We start from the raw sequence: 22,167 nt of genomic DNA, 5'->3' as shown, positions 1-22,167 counted from the left end.
GGATTCTCCCAGCATGAAGGACTCTTCAATGAGTCTAGTGCCTGCTTCACCAGCACTTACACCTCCCTCCCTACAGTTCCCAAGTACAAAAGGTAAAATGTGGGTGTATTGGGGTGGAAAGGGGAATGGCTGGAATGCTAGGTGCTCCAGCAATTCCTAGTTTAGGCACCATTGCCAGTCAATACATGTTACAGCACCCTGCAGACTGCTTTAACCAGGGTCAGGGCTAAAGCATGCAGAGAATCAAGGAGTTTGTTACTGTGATGGGGTGTACCAGGCCCCCTGCTGGATGCTTTGTGGTCCTACCCCACCCCAGGGAAAGAGCAGCAGAGGTGGGTCCTCCAGGCCTGCCTAGAAAGGCTGCTTCCTTGCAGCCAATCAGAGCACAGCAGGCTCAGTTAAAAGGAGCTGCAGGGCTAAAGCAGGTCAGTTGCTGGCTGAGACCAGAAGAACGAAGGAGGATTAGAAGGTTGTGAAACTCTGCAGGTAAAGAGGCTTGAGAGAGACCCTACTCAAGCAGGGGTAGGACTGTGAAGCTCTCTGGACAGAGAGGTCTGGGCCAGGGAACCCTGAGAAATCAGTACCAAGACTGAGAAACTCTCCTGGCAAAGACCCTGCTCAGACATGGAACAGACAGAGAGCCCCAGAAGGTGGTGGGACAGAGTGGGAAGCAGCCCAGGGAATGCTGCAGCAGCTATTAAAGACAGCTACATGTGGCTGCTATTTGTAGGGTCCCTCAATTGGGACCTGGATTAGTGGGTGGGCCCAGATCCACGCACTGGCCACTGGGAAAGCGGCCTATGCCCCAAGAAGGGGATAAGACTCAGTACTAGAAGCCCAAGAAAGGGGCTAGAATTTAAATAGGCCCATAGGTGGTGCTTACGACTCTGGAGACGTCTAACCATTTGGTGGACTGTTACCCCAAAGGGATTCCTTCATGAATTTTGACTAGCTGAAGGGGTGAGCAATTGAAGACCCACCTGGCGAGGGAAACAGCCAACAGACAGTGGTGGGAACAGAGAAAGGAAAGAGTGCAGGATTGCACCCAGCTGACAGGAGGCGCTCATGAGAGGTGAGTGCACCCTGTCACAGTTACACAGTGTAGGCTAGATGTGGTAGAGAATCTGTGATATCGTTTCAAATTTACGCAGCAAGCTATTAGCCAGGGATGAATGTTCATACTGGTGCAGATGACTTCAAAAGAGTCCTGAATTTTCACTCCAGAAAAGGGCAAATTTTATTTTCATTTGAAGTTCCAAAAAACTTGGTCAGTCTTTTGGGAGAAAAGGGAAGAAAGAAGTTTGTTTTTTGCCAGGACAGGTGCTTGTTCATCTTGTTTTAATTTTCATGTACTTCTGTACATTCTGGATTTAGCTAGGACCAGAAACTACTAGCTATGTAACAATAGGTCTGTATAGTGTTTTGGATAACCTTCAGATGAGGCTTGGCTAGGCCACAGAGAAGCACCCAAATATTTATCACCAAACTTTTTGAAATTTGCCAGTCTCTGCTATTGGGGAACTACTTCCAGTCAAAATCCATGACTCTTACCATTTAAAAATCTCTGGGAAGAAATCTTCATCATTTTCCATCTCACGTGACTTGTCACGTGACTTTTATTATGAGTCAGAGGCCACATTACCATGAGCCTCAAGAAACAATTAGGTTTGTGGTCACAGAAAGTTGCAGAGTGTGAGATGCATTAATTGTACCTTGTTATAATGTGATAATGATGCCATGTCACAAGTTTAGCATAATATGGAGAGCATGTCTTCTAATACTAAAAATTAACCTGAAAAACAACTCCAAAATACTCCCAACCTTTGAATGTTGGCTCCTGATCTAAATGTTGCAACAGGCTAATATTTCTATAATAAGCTAAACCCAAATCTTGGATCTTGCCACCAACTATTTTTGGACATATTCAGATCTAGATCATAGTTCTTCAGTTGTATTTACTAAATAATTTCACAATATACATCATCTTCCACTGAACTGCAATTAAACTGAGGTGCACAGCTATCTGATATTTTCAATGATATTGTCTCTAGCGGCTGGAGGAATTAAAGCAGTACCCAATAGTGGCTCAATAATCCCTATTGTGAGTCTGATTTGTTATTACATATCCACAGAAATTATATGTCTGCCAAGTATGAGCTCCAATGGAATAGATCCACATGTTGGTGTACTAATGGTTATATTCCGTTTGGTGTGGAGGAAATACTTAATGTGTCACCCACTAGTGACTGGAGGACTGAAATGCAACTGATTCTGACCAAAACAAAGTTTTCCTTTAGCTTCAGCTTACCAATGAAGCTACAGGAGAACTTTTTTTGGTCAGAAGCAGTGGCATTTCAGTGAAGCTAAAGGAGATCTCAGGGTTGTCAGTTTAAGTCCAGATATTCATCATATATTCAAGACACAAGTAGTATCCAGCTACTATTAAAATAGTGATATCACCATGCACTAAAATAAAACAGTAAGAGGAGGCCCTGAGATATAAACCTTGGTATCAGAGGCCCAGTATGAGGCCTGAGACCTAAACTAAAGTAATGGTCAAGACTTTGCTAACATAAAGCAAAGTTAAGCTGTGAGCCAGAGGCAGGCCCTGCTCACTGAAGCTGAGTGTTGTCAGATGCTACCGGTGTGGTGCTCTGCTTTCTCCTGTTGATATCACTCAACTGCGGGCGTGTGTTCCCTCTGTGTGCTGCCCCAGCTCTGCGCAGATAGCTGACACAGCAAACCCGATGAGAACCCCCAATAACCACAGAGTCTAGTAAGGTACGAAGGCACCTCGGCCAGGTTTATTGCGACCCTGACACAATTTCAGTTCCCCATAGATTACTTAGTCTACCGGGCATACTACTAGAAAGTGCCGCTCGGCAATGGACTCAGCTCAGTCAGTGGCAGGACTTTCCACTGCCCCCTCGGCTGGACAAAGATATCCACTCAGGGATGCATTCTTATACACAGATACAAACAAGTTACACATCACTCCTGACGTATTGAGGTGCAACCTCTCTACGCAGCAAGGTACAACCCCTCTATGTGGTAAGGTGCCGCCTCTCACCTTGTACATGTTGGTTCGATCAAAACAACTCTATCCATCATTTTACCCTTTTGCCCCTGTCATTGGGATGGGTCGGCCTGTTCCATGTTATCTGTGGAATGTTCCAGTATAGTGTGTTCTGTACTTTAACTTTGCTAGGTGAATATATATTTATGCAACATCAGCCCTTTTCCTGCCAGCTTCTGTGAGCAGGGCCTGCCTCTGGCTCACAGCTTAACTTTGCTTTATGTTAGCAAAGTCTTGACCATTACTTTAGTTTAGGCCTCAGGCCTCACACTAGGCCTCTGATACCAAGGTTTATATCTCAGGGCCTCCTCTTACTACACTTCTTACAATCATCACTCGTAGCATCAGAGCATGTTTTTTTTCCCCTTCTTGGCCCACACGACTACACATGCAACCCACTCTAAATTATTTCTTCTCCTTTTGTCTGAGGGGTCAGAACTTGCTTTCTGCACCATGTCTCCCTCTATAGGCGTGGCTCCCATCCACATCCTGTAGCCAGCTGACTAAGCCAGTACCCTCTTCCTTACCTCCAAGAGGCTCAAAAGTTATTTCATGGCTTGGTGAATATGAGACAGTGTCAATTCCCCGTGTAGCCCAAGAACTTCCCCTCCATGACAAACATGTGGTCTAACCAGCCTGACTACTGCATCTATGTTGCTATTATCAATCTAGCGGAGAACAACTTCCTGAACTGCTTGAAGGTAGTGGGACACACAAGCAAATTTTTTTCTCTTGTCACTGTTACATTTTATTTTTTTTTTTAAACGCAGAAAATCAGACTGTAAGAACTAGGGCTGGGCCTGAATCACAACATACGTGGCCTCTAGGGAAGTTTGGATCTGGATCTAGATCTCACTCTGAACTCTAACATCTCTAACAACAAAGCCCTTCACTGACCACCCCGGTTCTTTGTTTATACTGCCTATCACTCCCCTCCATAGTGTTGTCTTTTGGATTCCATCCTACGGACATAGTGTCAGTATTTCAGTGTTACTCCTCGGCTTGCATTTTGTTTAAGATGTATGTCAGCTTCAAAATGCAATGACAGAGGACATGAATTACAAATATTATGATGCATTAAGCTGTGAAAAGACAATGGTTAAATAAGGAAGCTGATCGGCTGAGACCAAAAGAAAATAACTGGAATTTCATCAAAAGGAAAGATGAATGAACAGAGCTACAGTGACATCTGCTGGTCCATTCATTAGTATTAGAGATAGTACTGAAAATTGGCACAGCAAGGGGGAAGCGGAATTACACGTTAAACTTAATAAATCCTAAACTAAAATCTTCTTTTTGATGAAGATACATCATGTTTAACTGCTATAATGTATAATTCTGCACCCAGGAGAAAAACAGTGATTGGAATGGCAGGTTATTATATTTATCATAAAATCATACACAGCAGGGTTGGAAAGATCCCTTTGCCATTTAGGATAACTACTACCCATGATGGCCTAATTTTTCAGAAGCGGGCAGTGATTTCAGATGTCTCAATTTGTAGGTGTTTATCTTGTCAAACCTTAAAGGGGCCAAATTTCTGGTAAGTGCTGAGCACCTACCCTTTGAGAATTTGGGCCTTTTTAAGGTGTCTCAATATGGACAGCCAGAAACTGAGGTACCCAAAATCTCTGGTGCCTGTATATGTATGTTTCAGGGGAGGGGTGCTGGAGTGATTGCTATGAGGAAAAATATCAATTTACAAGACATCTGGAGAAGTGGCTTCACTCTGATCTGTTCCTTTTGCCTAATAACCATGGAGTCCCTGATAAATACTGATAAATCTTTGCAACTGCGATGGAAGAAATTCCTCTTCTCCCACAATCTAGAAGATCATACTCAAAGCAAATAAAAACATTGTAAGGTATATTTCTTAACATAGAAGGGAGGTTTCCAAAGCAGCATATACTTTAGTCTATATAATGATTGTCAGATTTCAATAAATAAATACATGTTTATTTACTACTTACCATATCTTCCCAAGCAAGATGCCTGCTCAGCAGTATCTCTTTTCCTCAAATGAGATATTAACAATACTTTTCTATTGCCATTACTAAAAAATTAATAAAGTTCTAGTCCTTTGGAAAACAGCTGAATTATTTAAAAATATGCAACACGCACCTTTGCTTTCTTAATCCAGATGACAAGGGGGATAGGCAGACAGACTGACAAAAGGAACTTTCCATTTCATGTCTAAAATGCTGCTTTGGGATTCCTTATGATGCACAGAGCATCCTTCTTGCACATCTAAAAATTGAGGAAAAGAGATCACATTATTGCAGTTTGTGGGAGGGAGGAGATATATACATAACAGAAGTGCATAAAAATATAGACATGAATGATACCATTGGATGCCATCCTACCTTATACCTATATTAATCAGTCAAAGGAACCAGTAGCACTTAACAGCAATAAAATGTACATTTGATAAAACAGTGCTCAGAGGAGTATCCCTAGGCCTATGCAACTCATCCAAGGGTTGTCCCCATAAACGCCTCACCTCACCTGCCACAACACCACTAACAAATATAAGGAAATTGGATGAGACTTTCAACCTATCTTCATAGCCAAGTGCTATCATTGGTGAGTAAGTGGTTATGGAGCTCACTTTCCAAATAAAGTAGGGTTTGGGGATTGTGTTTTAATTTCCTTTGTTTAATCAGAACTTTTCTCTATTGCGATCCTTACATGTTCGAGATGCTTATTCTCTGGTTCAGATAACAAATAATCCAGACCTTCTGCCATCTCGGGCAGTGTCCTAATCAGTGTTACATGCAATGCACTCTGGGGTACTTAATGACTAGGGAATCTCTAAGTGAAGTATATTTGTGGGGTGTGGCACCAGGGAGGCTGTCAAAGAGGCTGACTACAGTACAGGTTTTAAAAGAGAGAGGCCTATTAGAAGATTATGGAGTGGAAGGGAGTGTTGTGGGACTATTGAAGGGTCAGTGAAAGGGAAGGGAAGGGAGAGCCTAATTGCTCCTGGCGTGTTGGCAAAGAGAGAGAATGAGTGACCTATTGGAAGGCTGCAATAATGGACCTCAAAAGGTTTGGATAGCAATCTAACATTGGGGTTATGTGAACCACGCCGTTCTTCCTAGGCCTTTGAGGTTCACTTATCCATGTTGTCTGGCTCTTAACATCTACTCTAGTTTCCTGTCCCGAATTCTGAATTTTCGGGAGTGGGGATTCTATTATGCTGCATTGAAAATGCAATGTGCATATTGTTCAGACCTGCTCAGTTCCTATTAGAGCTGGGTAAATAAAGGATTTATTTATTTATTTGGTTCACTGGCAATTCTGAAAAATCAGAAGAAAAATTGTTTTGGGTCGAACTAAATATTTTGTTCAACCTGAAACAAAAGGTTTCATTTTGATTTTGAGCAATTTTTAATGTTTTGATTGTCTTTTTGATAAAATTAAAAGAAACTTTGAAACGATCATTTTGAGCTGATAAATTGAAACATTTTTATTTTGAAAATATCGAAATGAAGGTTTTTTTAATTTAATTTTTTTTTGTTTCATTTCAGTAAAAAAATAATTTGGTGAAATTGACACAAATTTATGAAATCCTTGTGTCACTATATCTGCATTTTTGTCTGAAAAAGTTTAGTGCGAAAAATTTCATCAAGCTCCAGTTCTTATCCATTTCATTGACCTACAACCATCAGATAATGTTGCTCAAATGGTTAACTCAGTTGAACAGGGCTTCCCATCCACTCTTACTGTGTTATAGTATTATTATTTAGGGTGACCATACGTCCTGTTTTGGCCAGGACAGCTGTCCCGACTTTTTTTTTTGCAAAACTGGGCATTTGTCCCATTTGCGCTTTCCAACTTGATCAGCGGGGTGGGGAGAGGGGAGCGGCGAGCGGCGATGCCAGCCCCGTGCGGGGCGGGGGGGGGGGCGGAGGCTTGGGCAAGCAGTGAGGCCAGCCTTGTGTGGGGATAGGGGTGGGGGGGCCTGAGGCGAGCGGCTTGGGCCAGTCCCACGTGCAGGGGGGACAGGGGCCTTGGGCCAGTCCTGTGTGGACAGGAGGGAGGAGGGCTCAGGCTGGTCTTCTTGCAGGAGGCCTTGGCCTGCGCCATGCGGTGTCCTGTTTTCCCTTTGGGAAAATATGGTCACCCTATTATTATTACTAGGCAGAGTTAAGTCTAATATAGAATGGAAGGGTTACATTGAAAAGCCAAGAGAAGAGAGAGCAAGACAAGGTAAGAAACTTGAAGACTGGGAATAAGCTAAAAGTGCTGATAATACTGGAAAATGGACTGTACTTACAAATATGGAGTAGTGAATGGAGAACAGAGCAAAGGTTATTGGCCAAGAAAAGCATGAGATCAACTGCAAAGCTTAATATGTGGTCACCTCAGGACTGAAGGACCCCAGTGGTTTTGTCACCCATGATGATTTTGATGCGTCTATCCCAGGGCTCATGACCCAGTTATTCCAAAATTCTTCCTGAGGGTATGACTACACTACGAGAGTAGTTTGATTTTACTTAAATCGAATTTTTGGAATCGATATTGCAAATTCGAACGTGTGTGTCCACACTAAGGACAGTAATTCGACTTTGTGAGTCCACACTAATGGGGAAAGCGTCGACATTGGAAGCGGTGCACTGTGGGCAGCTATCCCACAGTTCCCGCAGTCCCCGCTGCCCATTGGAATTCTGGGTGGAGCCGCCAATGCCTTCTGGGTAAAAAAATGTGTAGAGGGTGCTTTTGGGTAACTGTCGTCATCCATCCATCACTCCCGCCCTCCCTCCCTGAAAGCGCCGGCGGGAAATCAGTTCACGCACTTTTCTAGTCAGTGACAGCGCGGACGCCACAGCACTGCGAGCATGGAGCCCGCTGCGACCATCGCTGCAGTTGTGGCCGTTCTCAACGCCTCGCAGCTTATCATCCACCTTTCCCAGAGGCAGATGCAGATAAGTCAGGCGAGGAGGCTACGGCACCGCGGTGAGAGCCTGCAGTCTGAGAGTAGCACAGACCTGTCAGAAAGCACGGGACCCAGCGCCGAGGACATCACGGTGGCAATGGGTCATGTGGATGTTGTGGAACGGCGATTCTGGGCCCGGGAAACAAGCACTGACTGGTGGGACCGCATAGTGCTGCAGGTCTGGGATGAATCCCAGTGGCTGCGAAACTTTCACATGCTGAAGGGAACTTTCCTTGAACTTCGTGAGTTGCTGTCCCCTGCCCTGAAGCACAATGACACCCAGATGCGAGCAGCCCTGACTGTCCAGAAGCGAGTGGCCATAGCCCTCTGGAAGCTTGCAACGCCAGACAGCTACCGGTCAGTCGCGAACCACTTTGGCGTGGGCAAATCTACTGTGGGGGTTGTTGTGATGCAAGTAGCCAAGGCAATCGTTGATGTACTGCTGTCAAAGGTAGTGACCCTGGGAAACGTGGAGGTGATCATAGATGGCTCCGCAGCGATGGGATTCCCAAACTGCGGTGGGGCCATAGATGGAATTCACATCCCTATCCTGGCACCGGAGCACCAGGCCAGCCAGTACATTAACAGAAAGGGCTACTTTTCCATGGTGCTGCAAGCACTGGTGGACCACAGGGGACGTTTTACGAACATCTACGTCGGATGGCCGGGCAAGGTTCATGACGCTCGTGTTTTCAGGAACTCTGGTCTGTTTAGACGGCTGCAGGAAGGTACTTCTTCCCGGACCACAAAATAACTCTTGGGGATGTGGAGATGCCTATAGTCATCCTCGGGGACCCAGCCTACCCGCTAATGCCCTGGCTCATGAAGCCCTATACTGGCGCCCTGGACAGTGGAAAAAGAACTCTTCAACTACTGTCTGAGCAAGTGCAGAATGGTGGTGGAGTGTGCTTTTGGCCATCTCAAGGGGAGATGGAGAAGCTTACTGACTCGCTGTGATCTCAGCGAAACCAATATCCCCATTGTTATAGCAGCTTGCTGTGTGCTCCACAATCTCTGTGAGAGCAAGGGGGAGACCTTTATGGCTGGTTGGGAGGTTGAGGCAAATAGCCTGGCTTCTGATTACGCGCTGTGCATCCGGGAGGCTTTGAAAGCTAGGTTCCTGAGTGAGCAGGGTAACCTGTGACTTTTAAGTTTGTGTACAGAGAAGCTGAAACTGCCCCCGTTTCTTTACCCAGTTAATGTTAACTATCCTCTCCAGTTACATACCCCCTTCACCCCCTTCCAACACACGTTTAGAAATAAAATCACTTCTACTTTGTTAATGAACACCGTTTTCTTTATTACTGTTTTCACGGGAATGTTTTAAACCTGGGACGCAGACTGTGGTGGGGAGCGGGTGTAGTGTAGTGACGCAAATGACGCTTCTAAACTCCAGGATTGACAGGCTCCGCTGTGGTGGACTGGTTGTTTCAACGGAGCCTGTCACCCCTCCTGATCGGGACTGTGTGTATGGGGGGGCTATGTGACTTTGTGGCAGGGGGAGGACGGTTACAGATCCCCTGCTGCGTGGCTCTGTGATCCAGGATAAGGACCGCCGCATAAGACCTGTAACTGCCCTCCCCCGCCACAAAGTCACAGAGCAACCCACCCCCCACCACAGAACATGAAAACCACCTCCCAGAATGACCAGGGTAACTAGTGACTGCACTGTGTATGTGCCCTGCTGCTGGACCTGCCCCCGCCTATGTACCCTGCTAAAGGTGACTGTCCTGTCCAATTACCAACCCCCTTCCCCCCCTCCTCCAAAAGAACATGATGGAAACAGTAATTAACAGAAACGTATTTTTTATTATCAACTACACATGAAACTGGGAGGTGAAACTTGGACGGGGGCTTGTGTGAGGCGGGAAGGAAAGAACTTGTCAAATTTTGGGGAATGAGAGCCTTCTACTACTAGAGCTGTCTGCAGGGGTGGAGTGAGAGTTTGCATGGACTCTGCCGCCCCTCCTTCTTTGCACTTTGGGTGAGGGGGGTATGGGACTTGGTGGCGGGGGAGGGCGGTTACAGATAGACTGCAGCGGGGCTCTGTCCTCCTGCCTCCATTGCTGCAGAACATCCACAAGGCGCCGGAGCGTGTCCGTTTGCTCCCTCATTAGTTTAAGCAGCGTTTGAGTCGCCTGCTGGTCTTCCTGCCGCCACCTCTCCTCCCGTTCCATGTGTGCTTGGTGCATTTGGGACAAGTTCTCCCGCCACTGGGTCTGCTGTGCTGCCTGGGCTCGGGAGCAGCCCATAAGTTCCGAGAACATGTCCTCCCGTGTCCTCTTCTTCCTACGCCTAATCTGCGCTAGCCTCTGGGAGTGTGATGCCAGGCTAGGTTGTGAGACAGTCGCAGATGTGGCTGTGGGAATGGGAAAAAGGGAGTGAAAGATAAATGTAGTTGTGAACAAAGAACATAGTCTTTCTCTGTGAACAAGACCATGCACAGCACCTATCACATGCGCACTCAGGACAAGGTCGAATTCTCGGCCTTCGCATTCAGTGCCTGGGGTCTTGCATTGCAGATCTGAGAAGCGGGGCAGCACACCGGAATTTGTGTAGCAGGCAGACATGGTAAGCCGTAGACATGTGGCAGCTTAAAACTTTAATAGTAGCACTGGCCTCCTTTCATATTGAAAGCAATGCCAGTCCCTGCTGCCAGCAATCCGGCAAGCAGGAACTCTGCCCCTGTCCCACCCCCTCGCGGCTGTCCCCGGGAAAGATCCCTGTATGCTGCCCCTCTCCCACCTCCACCGCGTGGCTGCAAACCAGCGGTTACAGTTCTGTAAAGGAACGGGCAAGCAGTCCCAACACTAACATTCCCCTACCTAATTCAAAGCAGGTCACCATGAGCGACATCACCCTGATGAGGATCTCAGACAGTGAGAAAGAAAGAATGCTTCGAGAAAGCCTCCAAAGACCAGGGCCGTATGCCGTCCTGCTCTGCAGGGCAATGATCCCTGAGTACTTGATTGTCTCGTGGCGCGGAAACGTTTCATACTATGGAGGACCCAATAAGGCCGCTCTCCCCAGGAACCTGATGCAACGGCTTTCCAATTACCTCCAGGAGAGCTTCCTCGAGATGTCCCAGGAGGATTTCTGCTCTATCCCCGGACATATAGACCGCATTTTACTGTAGCTGCACTGGCAGGGACTAAACAGTAGAGCGGCTTGGGCAGGACAATCATGCTAAACCGGACATTGTTAGATTTTTTTTCAATAGTTGCACTGCCCAGGACTGAAACGTTAAGCGCTTAGGGCAAACTAATCATGAGAAACCCATTGTTGTTATTCTTAATATTCCTGTTCTGTTAAAAATAAATGTTTAGATGTTTAAAACACTTACTGGCTGATCCTTCCCCAGATTCTGTGTCCGGGTGAACGGCTGGGGACGGTTGGTAGGGGATCTCTGTAAGGGTGATGAAGAGATCCTGGCTGTCGGGGAAATCAGCGTTGTAAGCGCTGTCGACTGCCTCGTCCTCCTCATCTCCTTCCTCATCTTCCCCGTCCGTTAACATGTCCGAGGAACCGGGCGTGGACAATATCCCATCCTCAGAGTCCACGGTCAGTGGTGGGGTAGTGGTGGCGGCCGCACCTAGGATGGAATGCAGTGCCTCGTAGAAACGGGATGTCTGGGGATGGGATCCGGAGCGTCCGTTTGCCTCTTTGGTCTTCTGGTAGCCTTGTCTCAGCTCCTTGATTTTCACGCGGCACTGCGTTGCATCCCGGCTGTATCCTCTCTCTGACATGTCTTTAGAGATCTTCTCGTAAATCTTTGCATTCCGTCTTTTGGATCGCAGCTCGGAAAGCACGGACTCATCGCCCCACACAGCGATCAGATCCAAGACTTCCTGATCAGTCCATGCTGGGGCCCTCTTTCTATTCTGAGATTGAACGGCCATCACTGCTGGAGAGCTCTGCATCGTTGCCAGTGCTGCTGAGCTCGCCACGATGTCCAGACAGGAAATGAGATTCAAACTGCCCAGACAGGAAAAGCAATTCAAATTTTCCCGGGGCTTTTCCTGTGTGGCTGGTCAGAGCATCCGAGCTCGGACTGCTGTCCAGAGCGTCAACAGAGTGGTGCACTCTGGGATAGCTCCCGGAGCTATTAGCGTCGATTTCCATCCACACCTAGCCTAATTCGACATGGCCATGTCGAATTTAGCGCTACTCCCCTCGTTGGGGAGGAGTACAGAAGTCGAATTTAAGAGACCTCTATGTCGAACTAAATAGCTTCGCGGTGTGGACGGGTGCAGGGTTAATTCGATGTAACGGCGCTAACTTCGACATAAACACCTAGTGTAGACCAGGCCTGAGACTGGCAGTGTTACTAGATCATGATTTGGTGGTGTGCCATGATTAGTTTGCATTGTGATTTGAGGGAACAAATACCATGACAGCTTGACAACAATCAGAAGATATTTTAAAAAGCAGCAATACTATTTCATGGTAATGGTGGCCTTCACCCTGCATTGGCTAAAATAAGGCTCTGAGGGTGACTTTTTTACCTCTGTGATGACTACTAGGAGTTTTGGACCTGCTGTGTTTGCCAATATCTTTGTACTTCTAATCTAATCAGAGGCAGATTTTATTATGGGCTGTCTTTTGCTTTATATTCCACTCCTTTTCTTTGATAAGTTGCAGCTTGGAAAATTAAAACACACCATACTTTATGCATCTGGAGTTAAAGCCAATAACATACTCAGCCTGTTAGATATGTGCCTATCCAAAAAAAAAAAAAAAAGCGGAGGTGGCATGTTTCAAAATAAAGTAAGAGGCTCACACAGAAATAATGTCAGCATGTGGATTTTTAAAAAATAAGAAAGAGTAACACACAAATATCTCCAAAGAGAAAATCAGCCTTCCCTGGGCCATGAGCCACATGCTTGGTTTGTCGTGTCGCTTCTAGGTTAGATTATCTTAGTAATGCCCTCTATTTAGGGAGCATCCTTGGAAACTGCTCAGAGCCTTCAGCTAGTGCACAACATGGCTTTCCGCTTGCTTAGCTGAGCGAGCCATGACAAGCACACTAAGCCTAAACTCTGTGTGAGTACTGGTTTCCTATGTGCTTCTGAGTGCAATTCAAGTTATTTTAATCTATTAAACCCTATGTGGTCTGGATTCTGGCTACTTCAGACAGTGCCTCCCTTTTACATACCCTCTCGAAAGCTGAGGTCTGCCAAGGCACTCTGACTAAAAGTGCCAAGATTTAAGGCTGACTGTAGGGCATTTTTGATGAAGGGTCCATGACCCATGTAGTCATTCCCCTCACCAGAGTCAGAATTTGTTGACCTTTAGGATTCACTCCATGGTCCATCATGTTTGTCCATACAGTTTCCTGGATAAAAGTTTGGAGGAGAGATACCTCATGTCTAAGTGGTTGGGTGGGGATGGTGTTCTGAGTTCCTTTAGATTAGAGAAGTGGTTGTGATTGATCTAGGAAGTGCCTGCTTACTGGCAGTTCAATGCAGTTTGTCATTTTAAAAACGGTAAAGATGCAATGGGACCTTGTCCTATACTGGCAAATCTGAGAAACATTTCTAATAATAGCAAGAAAAAAGAACCTTGAGTCATATTGATGAAGGGAAAACAAGGTCATGTGTTTGGACCCTTTCTAGCTCATTTGAAGGCTCTAGGTTCAACAGAGAGAGGCAGACTCTGGAGTTATGGGAAGAAGCCCATAGATGAGTGAATGAAAAACTTTAACCCTGAAGCAAATATTTGTACTTGATAAACATTTGGGGCAGGGATTGTCATTTACTATATGCCAATGCAACGTCTATCACAAGGGGGCACTGACATGTCCAATAATTGTGGACTTGGGATAATTAGAGTTCAAAGAAGTTTGTGAAGTTAAAGAGAAGTGTGTGAAATAATGGAAATCCTGGTTTGGTTAAGGCAAGAAAATCCTTAGACTCATATTTGCCTATTTCCATGTAAAATATGCAGAAGGGCGTAATTAAAAGATCTTTGGTTTGTGGATTGCTACCACTTTAGAATCTTCACTCATGGTGAAGAGTTCCACTGACTTCAACGGGGCTCCTAATAGAAGTGACCCTTGGGGTTAAGTGTTTGCAGGATCAGGTTCTTAGACCCTGACCCTGCAATCACTTACGTACATTATTAACTTAAGTATCTGACCCTACTGATTGTCTGCAGGATCAGGGACTTCCACTGTAAGTTCCTTGGTTTGAAGCAATTACAGTGACAGTGTCAGCAATTAAATAAGAATACATTTAATATGTGGAATTTGATAAAGCAAAATGTCTGGGTTTTTGTTAAAAATATACACAAAAATAAGCCTATAAATCCAATTGAGAAGGCTATATGTAACCTTCCTCTGACTTGACACTGCAATAATTTATACAATTTCCAGAACCATGTTGTAATTGAACACAATATGTAATCTGCAAATGCTTGTCTTACAGGTGACTCAATCCATTTGTCTGATTCTTGCAGCCCTACTCTGTATGCATATCACATGCAAGATCTTGTTTCCACATACGCAGAAAGATTTGATGTGTCTTTTGTGCTTTTGACATCCAAACAACCCAGTTCCCATCCTGACACAGCAATTGAAGCGTGTTCAACCTGGCGGCCCTGAGTGTTTACTCTTGAATATATAAATCAGTTATTTCACCGCGTGGTTGTATTTCCTCAAAAATTATATTCTGCCCAAGTCTAAGGCTTTTAAAAAACAAACAAACAAAAGACAATCCCACATAGTGCAGTAGAGAAATGAGCTGTGTAGTTTGTCACCCCCTTACGAAATGTTCATTTTCTGCCTGCAACAGTTGTCCTTCAGCAGGCGGCTAATGAAGCAGCAAAAAGGGGGTGGGGGGGAGGCTTGTGCTCCAGTGATGTGGAATTCTGAGACCTGTAGATTTAGTCTACCAAGGCTTTTTTTCCCTCCCTCTGGGGTATCAACAAAGCTGTATGACACTCCAGGCTCCTAATTCATGGGCCAGTGGCTGTTCATTCTGCTACCTGCTGGGCCTCCATCATAATGATGAGTTCCAGCCTTCAAGGGTAATATTTTACATACTGTAGCTACTTACTCTCTACACACAGAGGTACAGATTACATCGGGAGAGTAGGATGTTCTATACATGCACATACCAATCCGAATAAGCATCTTGATGGAAAAGGGAAAGTCACTATCTAGGAAACATCAATAGATTATAGGAGGGGTGAATTACTGAAGTTTGGAGATAAATGTAAAACACATTAAACTAATTGAAAACCTCACAGGCAATATATGCCTAATATATTTCTTCTGATTTTCAGGGGTGCTGAGTACTCCCAGCTCCCATGGATATCACTTGGAATTGTGGCTGCCCAGAGCCTCTGAAAATCTTGAATTTGAAAAGAATGTGTAACTACCAAGTAAGCTGGTAGCTATACTAAACTAATCGGACACTCAGCTCAAAACCCACATTTCAAAAATTCTTTTTTCCCATTTATTAACAACTAGAGCTGGCCAAAATGTTTCAAACCATTTTTTTTCTTTGAAAAGTGGCCATTTCTTGTAATTTGGAAGTTTTCTTGAAAAAGTTTTTTTCTGAAATTTTCTGGGATTTGGGTCTTTTTCTGTTTTGATTAAATTAGAAAATGAAAAATGTAGCATGATTTTCAGATTATGGTGTTGCCTGGCTTACCTCCTTTTTCCCCCCTTTTCCTCCCCTTTTTAGTGACAAAACAGAAAGAGGAAAATGGAAGAAGGAAAAGGAAAACCAAAAACTGAAAACATTTTCATATTTGATAATGTTCGAATTTTGAAATATTTCATATGCCCAGAAATGTTGTTCCTTTTCAAACCCTGGAAAATGACTTCAAAGTTTTTGAAATTTTTCAGAACCGTTTTTTCTATTTTTTGACCAGCTGTAGTAACAACACCTTAGAAACCTCAAAGTCAAACGTGTTTCTAGATTTGTCATCCTCCACTTTAACATGCAGAGGGGAAGGGATTTTTGACACATCCTGGTAGTTTCTATTCACATGCCCTGGTATGGTAACAGCATCATGCTTAAGAACTACTCTTGAAGCTATGTCCTTTCCCGTCCCTTCATCCTGTGCTGTGTAGAAGGGCATTTAGGAAGTTGAGGGAGAAAGCCTTCCATCCCAGACACAATGTGTTACGAGAGGGACCTCACTGGACACGGCTGATATTGAGAGGGTTTCCTCCTATTCTGACAATCTCCTTATTGTCCATAGCTTCCCCAATACAGAGACTATCCTGATAATTGAAATAAATATCTACTGTGCAATGTGCAGCCTTTTTAAGGGCACTGTTTATCTGATCTGCAGGACAGTAGAACACAGCTTCTAGCTGAGCATTGTCTCATTTTTTAAAATATCAGCTAGGTAATAAAACAAGTACATACTTTAAAACTATCCCAAAATTAGAGCCAGTCAAAATTTTCCAAATTTTCATTTTTAAAATAATTTTTCCCTTAACATTTCAAATTTTGTTGAAAAAGAGAAAATAATCAACCGTGTTTTCAGGATTGCCACCCCCAAAACTTTTCAATGAGCTCTACCTGAATTTAGTAGTGAAACAAAGTTATTGTTAAATATAGCTATTGTTAGAGAAGGGGTGGCATTATTTAGGGATAAATTTAAAAAAAATCTATAGGGGAAGTGTTTTAATAATAACTGTTAAGCTTTTTCTTTTCTTTTCTTAACTACAGTCCTAAGAGGAACGGCTAAATTGATTCCATTTTTAAAAAGCATCATCCCAAAACTTCAGCAAAGCTTAACCTGAACCAACCCTTACTTGTGGGCAAAGTTCACCTAAGTTTTTCCCACATTATTAATCTTTTTTCACATGCCTTTGAATATCCTAGTATAATTCAGGACCAAAAATAGAAATATTGGATTCCTCACAAGAATTCTAATCAGTATGGCATACTCAGAAAATGTGAATATTTTGGATAGTGTTTGGATAAGGAACCAAAATTTGGAGTGCCTCTCCAAACCCAATCCAACTTAATTTGTTTAGGTCTAACTACCAATTTAAAACATTCAACTTCCATTTATGTTGATTTACAGTGGCAACTAGAGGCTCTGGCCAACATTGGGGCCTTACCTGCTAGGTGCTGTTCATACACATAGCAAGAAAAAGTCCCAGCATCATGGAGATTACAGTCTAAATAGACAAAACAGCTAAAGAAAGTAATGTTTTTCCCATTTTACAAGTGGGAAACTGAGACACCGAGATAAATGACTTGCCCAAGGAAGAGAAGGGGAATGAAACCCAGATTTTGTGAGTCTTAGATTAGTGTCTTAACCTCAAGATTACAAAAGCTTCTTCTATTTGAATTATTCTTGAAATTTAGTTTCCAGCTTCCATTTATGGTGGCAAAATCAAAATTACAGGGCATTTCTAAAGAGAGGACTAAGGATTTGTGCATCACAGAATTACCAAATGGCATAACAATAGGAACATAATTACATGTTCATTGTACTACTGAAAACCTGAATGTCTGAGACAATTGGGTTCTGAAACAATTAGGTCCATTGATTTTCTGGGCTGTCTAATGCAGAGTAATGCACCATGTAGAGGGGCATGAATTCTAGTGCACAATAGTGTTTGCTGGGTCCACATGGGCCAGTTAGTATGCAACACGCTAGAATTTACTTCCCCTCCAGTGCAGATTAATGGACTATATAGACAAGCCCTTTCTTTCTACCCACCACATCCTCCCTGAAGCTTCTCTTCTCCTTCTTCCCTTGCCTTCCGACACTTGCTCTTCTACATGATTCCTAGAACTTTGCTGTGCGGTTATATCAGTTAATTCCTTCCCTGTGACCCACTTTCTGATTCTATTGCTTCCTCTTATTATCCTCCACCTATTAGTTCAGTGACTGTACACACACACCACTGATTTCCAAGGTTAGAGTTGAAGGTACTATGACTGAGATTCTGTTGAAGATCCTCCCTTCACTATACCATGTATTTTCAAATATTTTGACCTCAAAAATAAGTTGTTTGAGAGAGGATGAGAGCCAGAGGTTGTATATTGTATTTCTGTCTTGCAAGCAGGTGCCCTAAGAAACATCTATTTGTAGCAACAAGATCCAGATGCTGTAGGGTACTCCTTTACCGGACAGTCTGGTTCTTTCCCAGGAGTTTTGCCTTCCCCCCTGAGCGGTAACCTCACAAAGTTTTCTCGTCCTGGTCTGGCTCCTCGGTACTAAGAAACTCATAACTAATTACTATGACTTCAATTCTTAACTTGACCAGCTGTGTCAAAGCAAGAGAGCCATAGTCTCACAAGTGCTGCAGGATCTATAATTTATCTTCCATATAAAAAAGTCAATATTGGACAAAAGAATGACATTTAAAAATCATAAAATAAGTAGCTTGGTATTTACCTAAGATGCTTTTTTCTTCCCCTAGTTTTATATAACATGCACTGCTCTGTTTATATTCCTCTTGCACCTATTTGTGAGCAGAATAATTCTCTTCCTGCTTTAGAAGACTTCTGGACAAGAGAAGAAACTACTAACAAGACCATTGAGGAAAGATAACAGAGAATGGGAAAGCCTCTGAAGATGTTGCATTTTTAATGCTCTGAAAGAGGGTAGGACTGTGTAACTTGTGTTTTTCTTAATTCTAAAATAGTGTTTCAAAACAGCATTGTTCTGCAGGTATACAAAGGGAAACACTTCATTGTACACAGTCACATTGCCCCTGTGTTTGTTTGCAGGCGGAAAGTCACAGTCTCACAGCAACAGCAGCATCAGGAAAAACCACTCATTCTTTTAATATTAGAGCAGCAGCAGCAAACACTTCTTCAAAGATTTAGGCACCAGTTCTGCCTTACTCGTGTGTAGTAGGGGCTGCAGGATCAACCACTCTATGCTCTCTTGCCCCAAAATGGAGCCCAGACTACAATTCACGTTAGAGGATCTTGTTCTCTCTGGTGATCTCAGTAAGCCAAAGAGTGGGGGGTATTAGTAAATTAGACCCCTATTCTACTAACACTTAGGCATATGCATAATTTTACTTGTGTGAATTGCCCCTCTGACTTTGAGGCTACTCACGTGAGTAAAATTATGTATATGTTTACATGATCCATTTGGGCCTTAATTAGTATTGGGGGACCCCAGGTATTAGAACTGGTATTAGAACTGCTGATATTTAATAATTGTTTTGAGGCAAATGGATTAGGGTGACCAGATGTCCCAATTTTATAGGGACAGTCCCGCTTTTTGGGTCTTTTTCTTATATAGGCTCCTATTATCCCCCTACCCCTGTCCCGATTTTTCACATTTGCTGTCTGGGCACCCTAAAATGGATACACTTGGATACCAAGGCAATAAGCACCTTAGAAGTAGTTAGGAAAGACAAAATTAGACAGCAAGTTGGTGTGGATTGCTGATAACAATAAGGAACCATTGTGGATCATTCAATTAAGATATCTATTCAGTATGCAGCCTGATTTACACACACAAACATGTTTTGCACATTTAAAAAAAGGAAAAGAAAACAGTACATAAAAATATTTTAGAATGACGTTAAGTCTGCCTCTCTGCTTCTTTATACCAGCCTTTCGCACACTAGTGTAACTTTATTGACTTCACTGTGGTTACTACTGGTTTTCACTGCCAAAAACGGAGTCGGGTCTGTTCTATGAAAAATGATAAACCAGGATTTGGAGCACTCTCTTTAATTTTGGCCACTTCACCTTCAGAAAGGTATAATGGAGAAAGAAATAGGTCAAGAGAATGAAGATGGTTGGAGATACCAAGGTACAGCATGATGTATACCCAAGAGTCTACATAAACTAGGATTATTTAGCCAAGAGTCTGGAAGAATAGGAGGGAATTTGACTGAGATATTTAAAATGATAAAGGGTATAATGAATAGGGTTCAGTTTCTCATTTTTGATCCTGTCTTCTTTTATGAGAGTAAAAGGACACTTGGTGGAATTAAGGGGCAGTAAAATAAAAACAAAACGAAATAGTAATGTACAGAATTCACAGGTCATTGAATTAAATCCTCTGGCAAAATTTATAAAAGGGCAGTTTCATGACCACTGGCTACATTTGTAACTTTGCTCATATTTCAGAATATAAACTGTTCAAAACCAAATGTTTTAATTTTAAACTCTATTGTTGTAGGGAGGTGAGTGAGAATTGCCAGTACTGCAAACTCCATGGATTGTACAACAGCATAGAAATGACATTTCCAATTTACATCAGTGCAGTGAAGATCAGAATCTGGTCCAGTGGGTCCAAAAGGAACAAAAACAGCTTCCCCACAAATATATCAGGTGAGGGGAAAGAGAATGAAAGACTAGAGAGTAAGAAATAGGGAGGGAGTTTAATTAATGATTATTCAAAAAAGGCTGAGTTCATTAACTGCTGTTTTAATACTGGTCTCTAACAGGAAAAACAAAGGAGAGGAATGTGACTAAGTAGGGGATGTGACAACTGTCAACAGATATTTGGGAGTATGGGAGAGGAAATATGAAGTATGGCCCAATAGCTTATAAATAGGAGTAGAGGGATGAAACTGAGCCAAGAAAAATCAGTATAAAGAAGGTGTCCTGAAAAGAAAAGATATTAGCAGTGATCGAAATCCTTATTTTCTCTGATATTTTGTTTTGGTGCAGTGGTATTAGCATGGTTGTCTTGTGTTCTTGTTTTGTGCTGTGTATGCAGTTGGGAGGGAGGGGATGGATTGTAGCCAATTATTTCATTTAATCATCGAATAGAGGATTTATTGTTGTGGTTAAGTAAATTAATTCATGTGTGATGGATAGATTTAAGTAGGATAGTATCTTCAGAGTGTAAGGTTAACAGCATGTATGAGTGATGAGTGTGTATTAGGTATATAAGCAAAGTAAGGCTATAATGCAAGACCTACAGATTGAGGCCTGTAATATTTCAGCTTAGCCATACTAGGTTTTAGGCCTAAGGATCGTTGACAGAAGTAGGTTACCCAGGAATAACCCTGTACCAGTAAAGTTACAATTTATTGTAAAGAATGTGCCAATGAGTGATGTTTGTGAAAATGTCAGAATGTACTTGTCTAGATTGCAAGACACCAGATTGTATGGTCATGAGAAATTCTGCAGTAACTGCAGGTTACCACTGGGACTTGTCTTCATAGATGCTAAGGGGAACTAAGAGGATAACCTATGAAAAGTGGAGCACCTCAAAGTTTATGGGGTGTGGAAGTGCAAATAAGGATGTCAACCCCTTTTTCCCTATGTATATGTATGAGCCTTAGGAGGTATAAGCATAACTCAGATAAAAGTTGTTGCCCAGTGTATGTGCTGGGGGAAGAAAGGCACAGGGAGATAGCAGAACAACCACCATGGGTAACGAGGAGGAGGGCAAAAATGATTGACTTTCCAGGGTCCCCCAGCAGGAAATGTGAGTGATGCTGGTCATAGGACTAAACTCTCTGCATTCTCTGTCTGCTATTGTATTTTAGTATTTGTGAGATTGTTTCTCTGCTTACTGAATTTGTTAACAAAGTAATTTGTAATAAACTGGAATTGTTTCTTGTGTGCTTCTAGGGTCTCTTAATACTAATAATATTCCTGATTCTGTAGCCCTCAGGAGACCAAATCTTTAACCAGAGCAGTGTAAAAGATTAATCAAAATATACCCATCCATCTATAAGGCTACAGTATGTTTTGGGGAGATTTTAGTGTGTATTAGGGTTGTGCAGCTTTGTTCTTTACTGGTTCTTTACTAATAACAGTGAAAGTATTTTGTACTGGACAGCCAAAGTTTTTCTAATTCTAGAATTTTGTCAGATATTGGACCTTAAAATTAAATCACTCTGCCAATTTGCTATCTTTTCTCCATTTCAATTGCTACATGATTTTAGCAGCTGAAAGCTTGTGAAAGAGGTTAATGTTTATAGTTTTTATGGTACAAAGCACTGATTTCTAGAATGCTCATTACAAAAGACTAACTTCTAAACTAGCATGAGAATTCAAACAGAGAAAAAAGAAAGATGCAATTTAGAATGATATGACTTTAAAGGTCTGATCTCACAAGTTACTAGAACTAGAAGTGAATGCTGTGTTCAGTTAGGAAGTGATGGTTTGCAAGACAGCTGTTAAACCTTAAATCTGTCACTCGTTCCTCATCTACAAATACTTTTGCTCATGGTCCCGGGGCTGAATAT

General features: G+C 43.0%; 1 protein-coding gene and 1 long non-coding RNA gene across 3 annotated transcripts in view; one reads left to right on the top strand and one right to left on the bottom strand.

Moving 5' to 3' along the window:
• Nucleotides 1-393: 393 nt before the first annotated feature.
• LOC135981155 (uncharacterized) overlaps nt 394-22,167 on the top strand; it is a 49,559-nt gene continuing 27,785 nt past the window's right edge. The window contains exons 1-3 of one of the 2 annotated variants that reach the window (XR_010598117.1): nt 394-486; nt 18,493-18,598; nt 20,142-20,293. This is a non-coding gene — a long non-coding RNA (uncharacterized LOC135981155). Of the gene's footprint in view, nt 487-18,470; nt 18,599-20,141; nt 20,294-22,167 lie in introns of both variants that reach the window. The other variant, XR_010598118.1, reaches the window with a different exon arrangement.
• LOC135981154 (uncharacterized) lies at nt 9,770-11,852 on the bottom strand. Its single transcript, XM_065582426.1, has 2 exons — nt 11,359-11,852; nt 9,770-10,374 (listed from the first exon to the last, which is right to left on the bottom strand). Exons 1-2 carry the CDS (start codon nt 11,759-11,761, stop codon nt 9,899-9,901), a joined length of 879 nt encoding a protein of 292 aa, XP_065438498.1. The 5' UTR covers nt 11,762-11,852; the 3' UTR covers nt 9,770-9,898.

This window comes from Chrysemys picta, chromosome 2 (assembly GCF_011386835.1).
Source record: "Chrysemys picta bellii isolate R12L10 chromosome 2, ASM1138683v2, whole genome shotgun sequence".
NCBI classification, from domain to species: Eukaryota; Metazoa; Chordata; order Testudines; family Emydidae; genus Chrysemys; species Chrysemys picta.
Note: the sequence above shows the minus strand (reverse complement) of the source record. Positions and strands in the feature narration are given on the sequence as shown.

Bases quoted from the DNA above. Each gene is read 5' to 3' on its own strand.
- LOC135981154 (XM_065582426.1), bottom strand. From the start codon at position 11,761: ATGTCAGAGAGAGGATACAGCCGGGATGCAACGCAGTGCCGCGTGAAA. The intron at 10,375-11,358 runs GTAAGTGTTTTA...CCATTCCCACAG, and splicing joins ATCTGGGGAAGGATCAGCCA to CCACATCTGCGACTGTCTCA.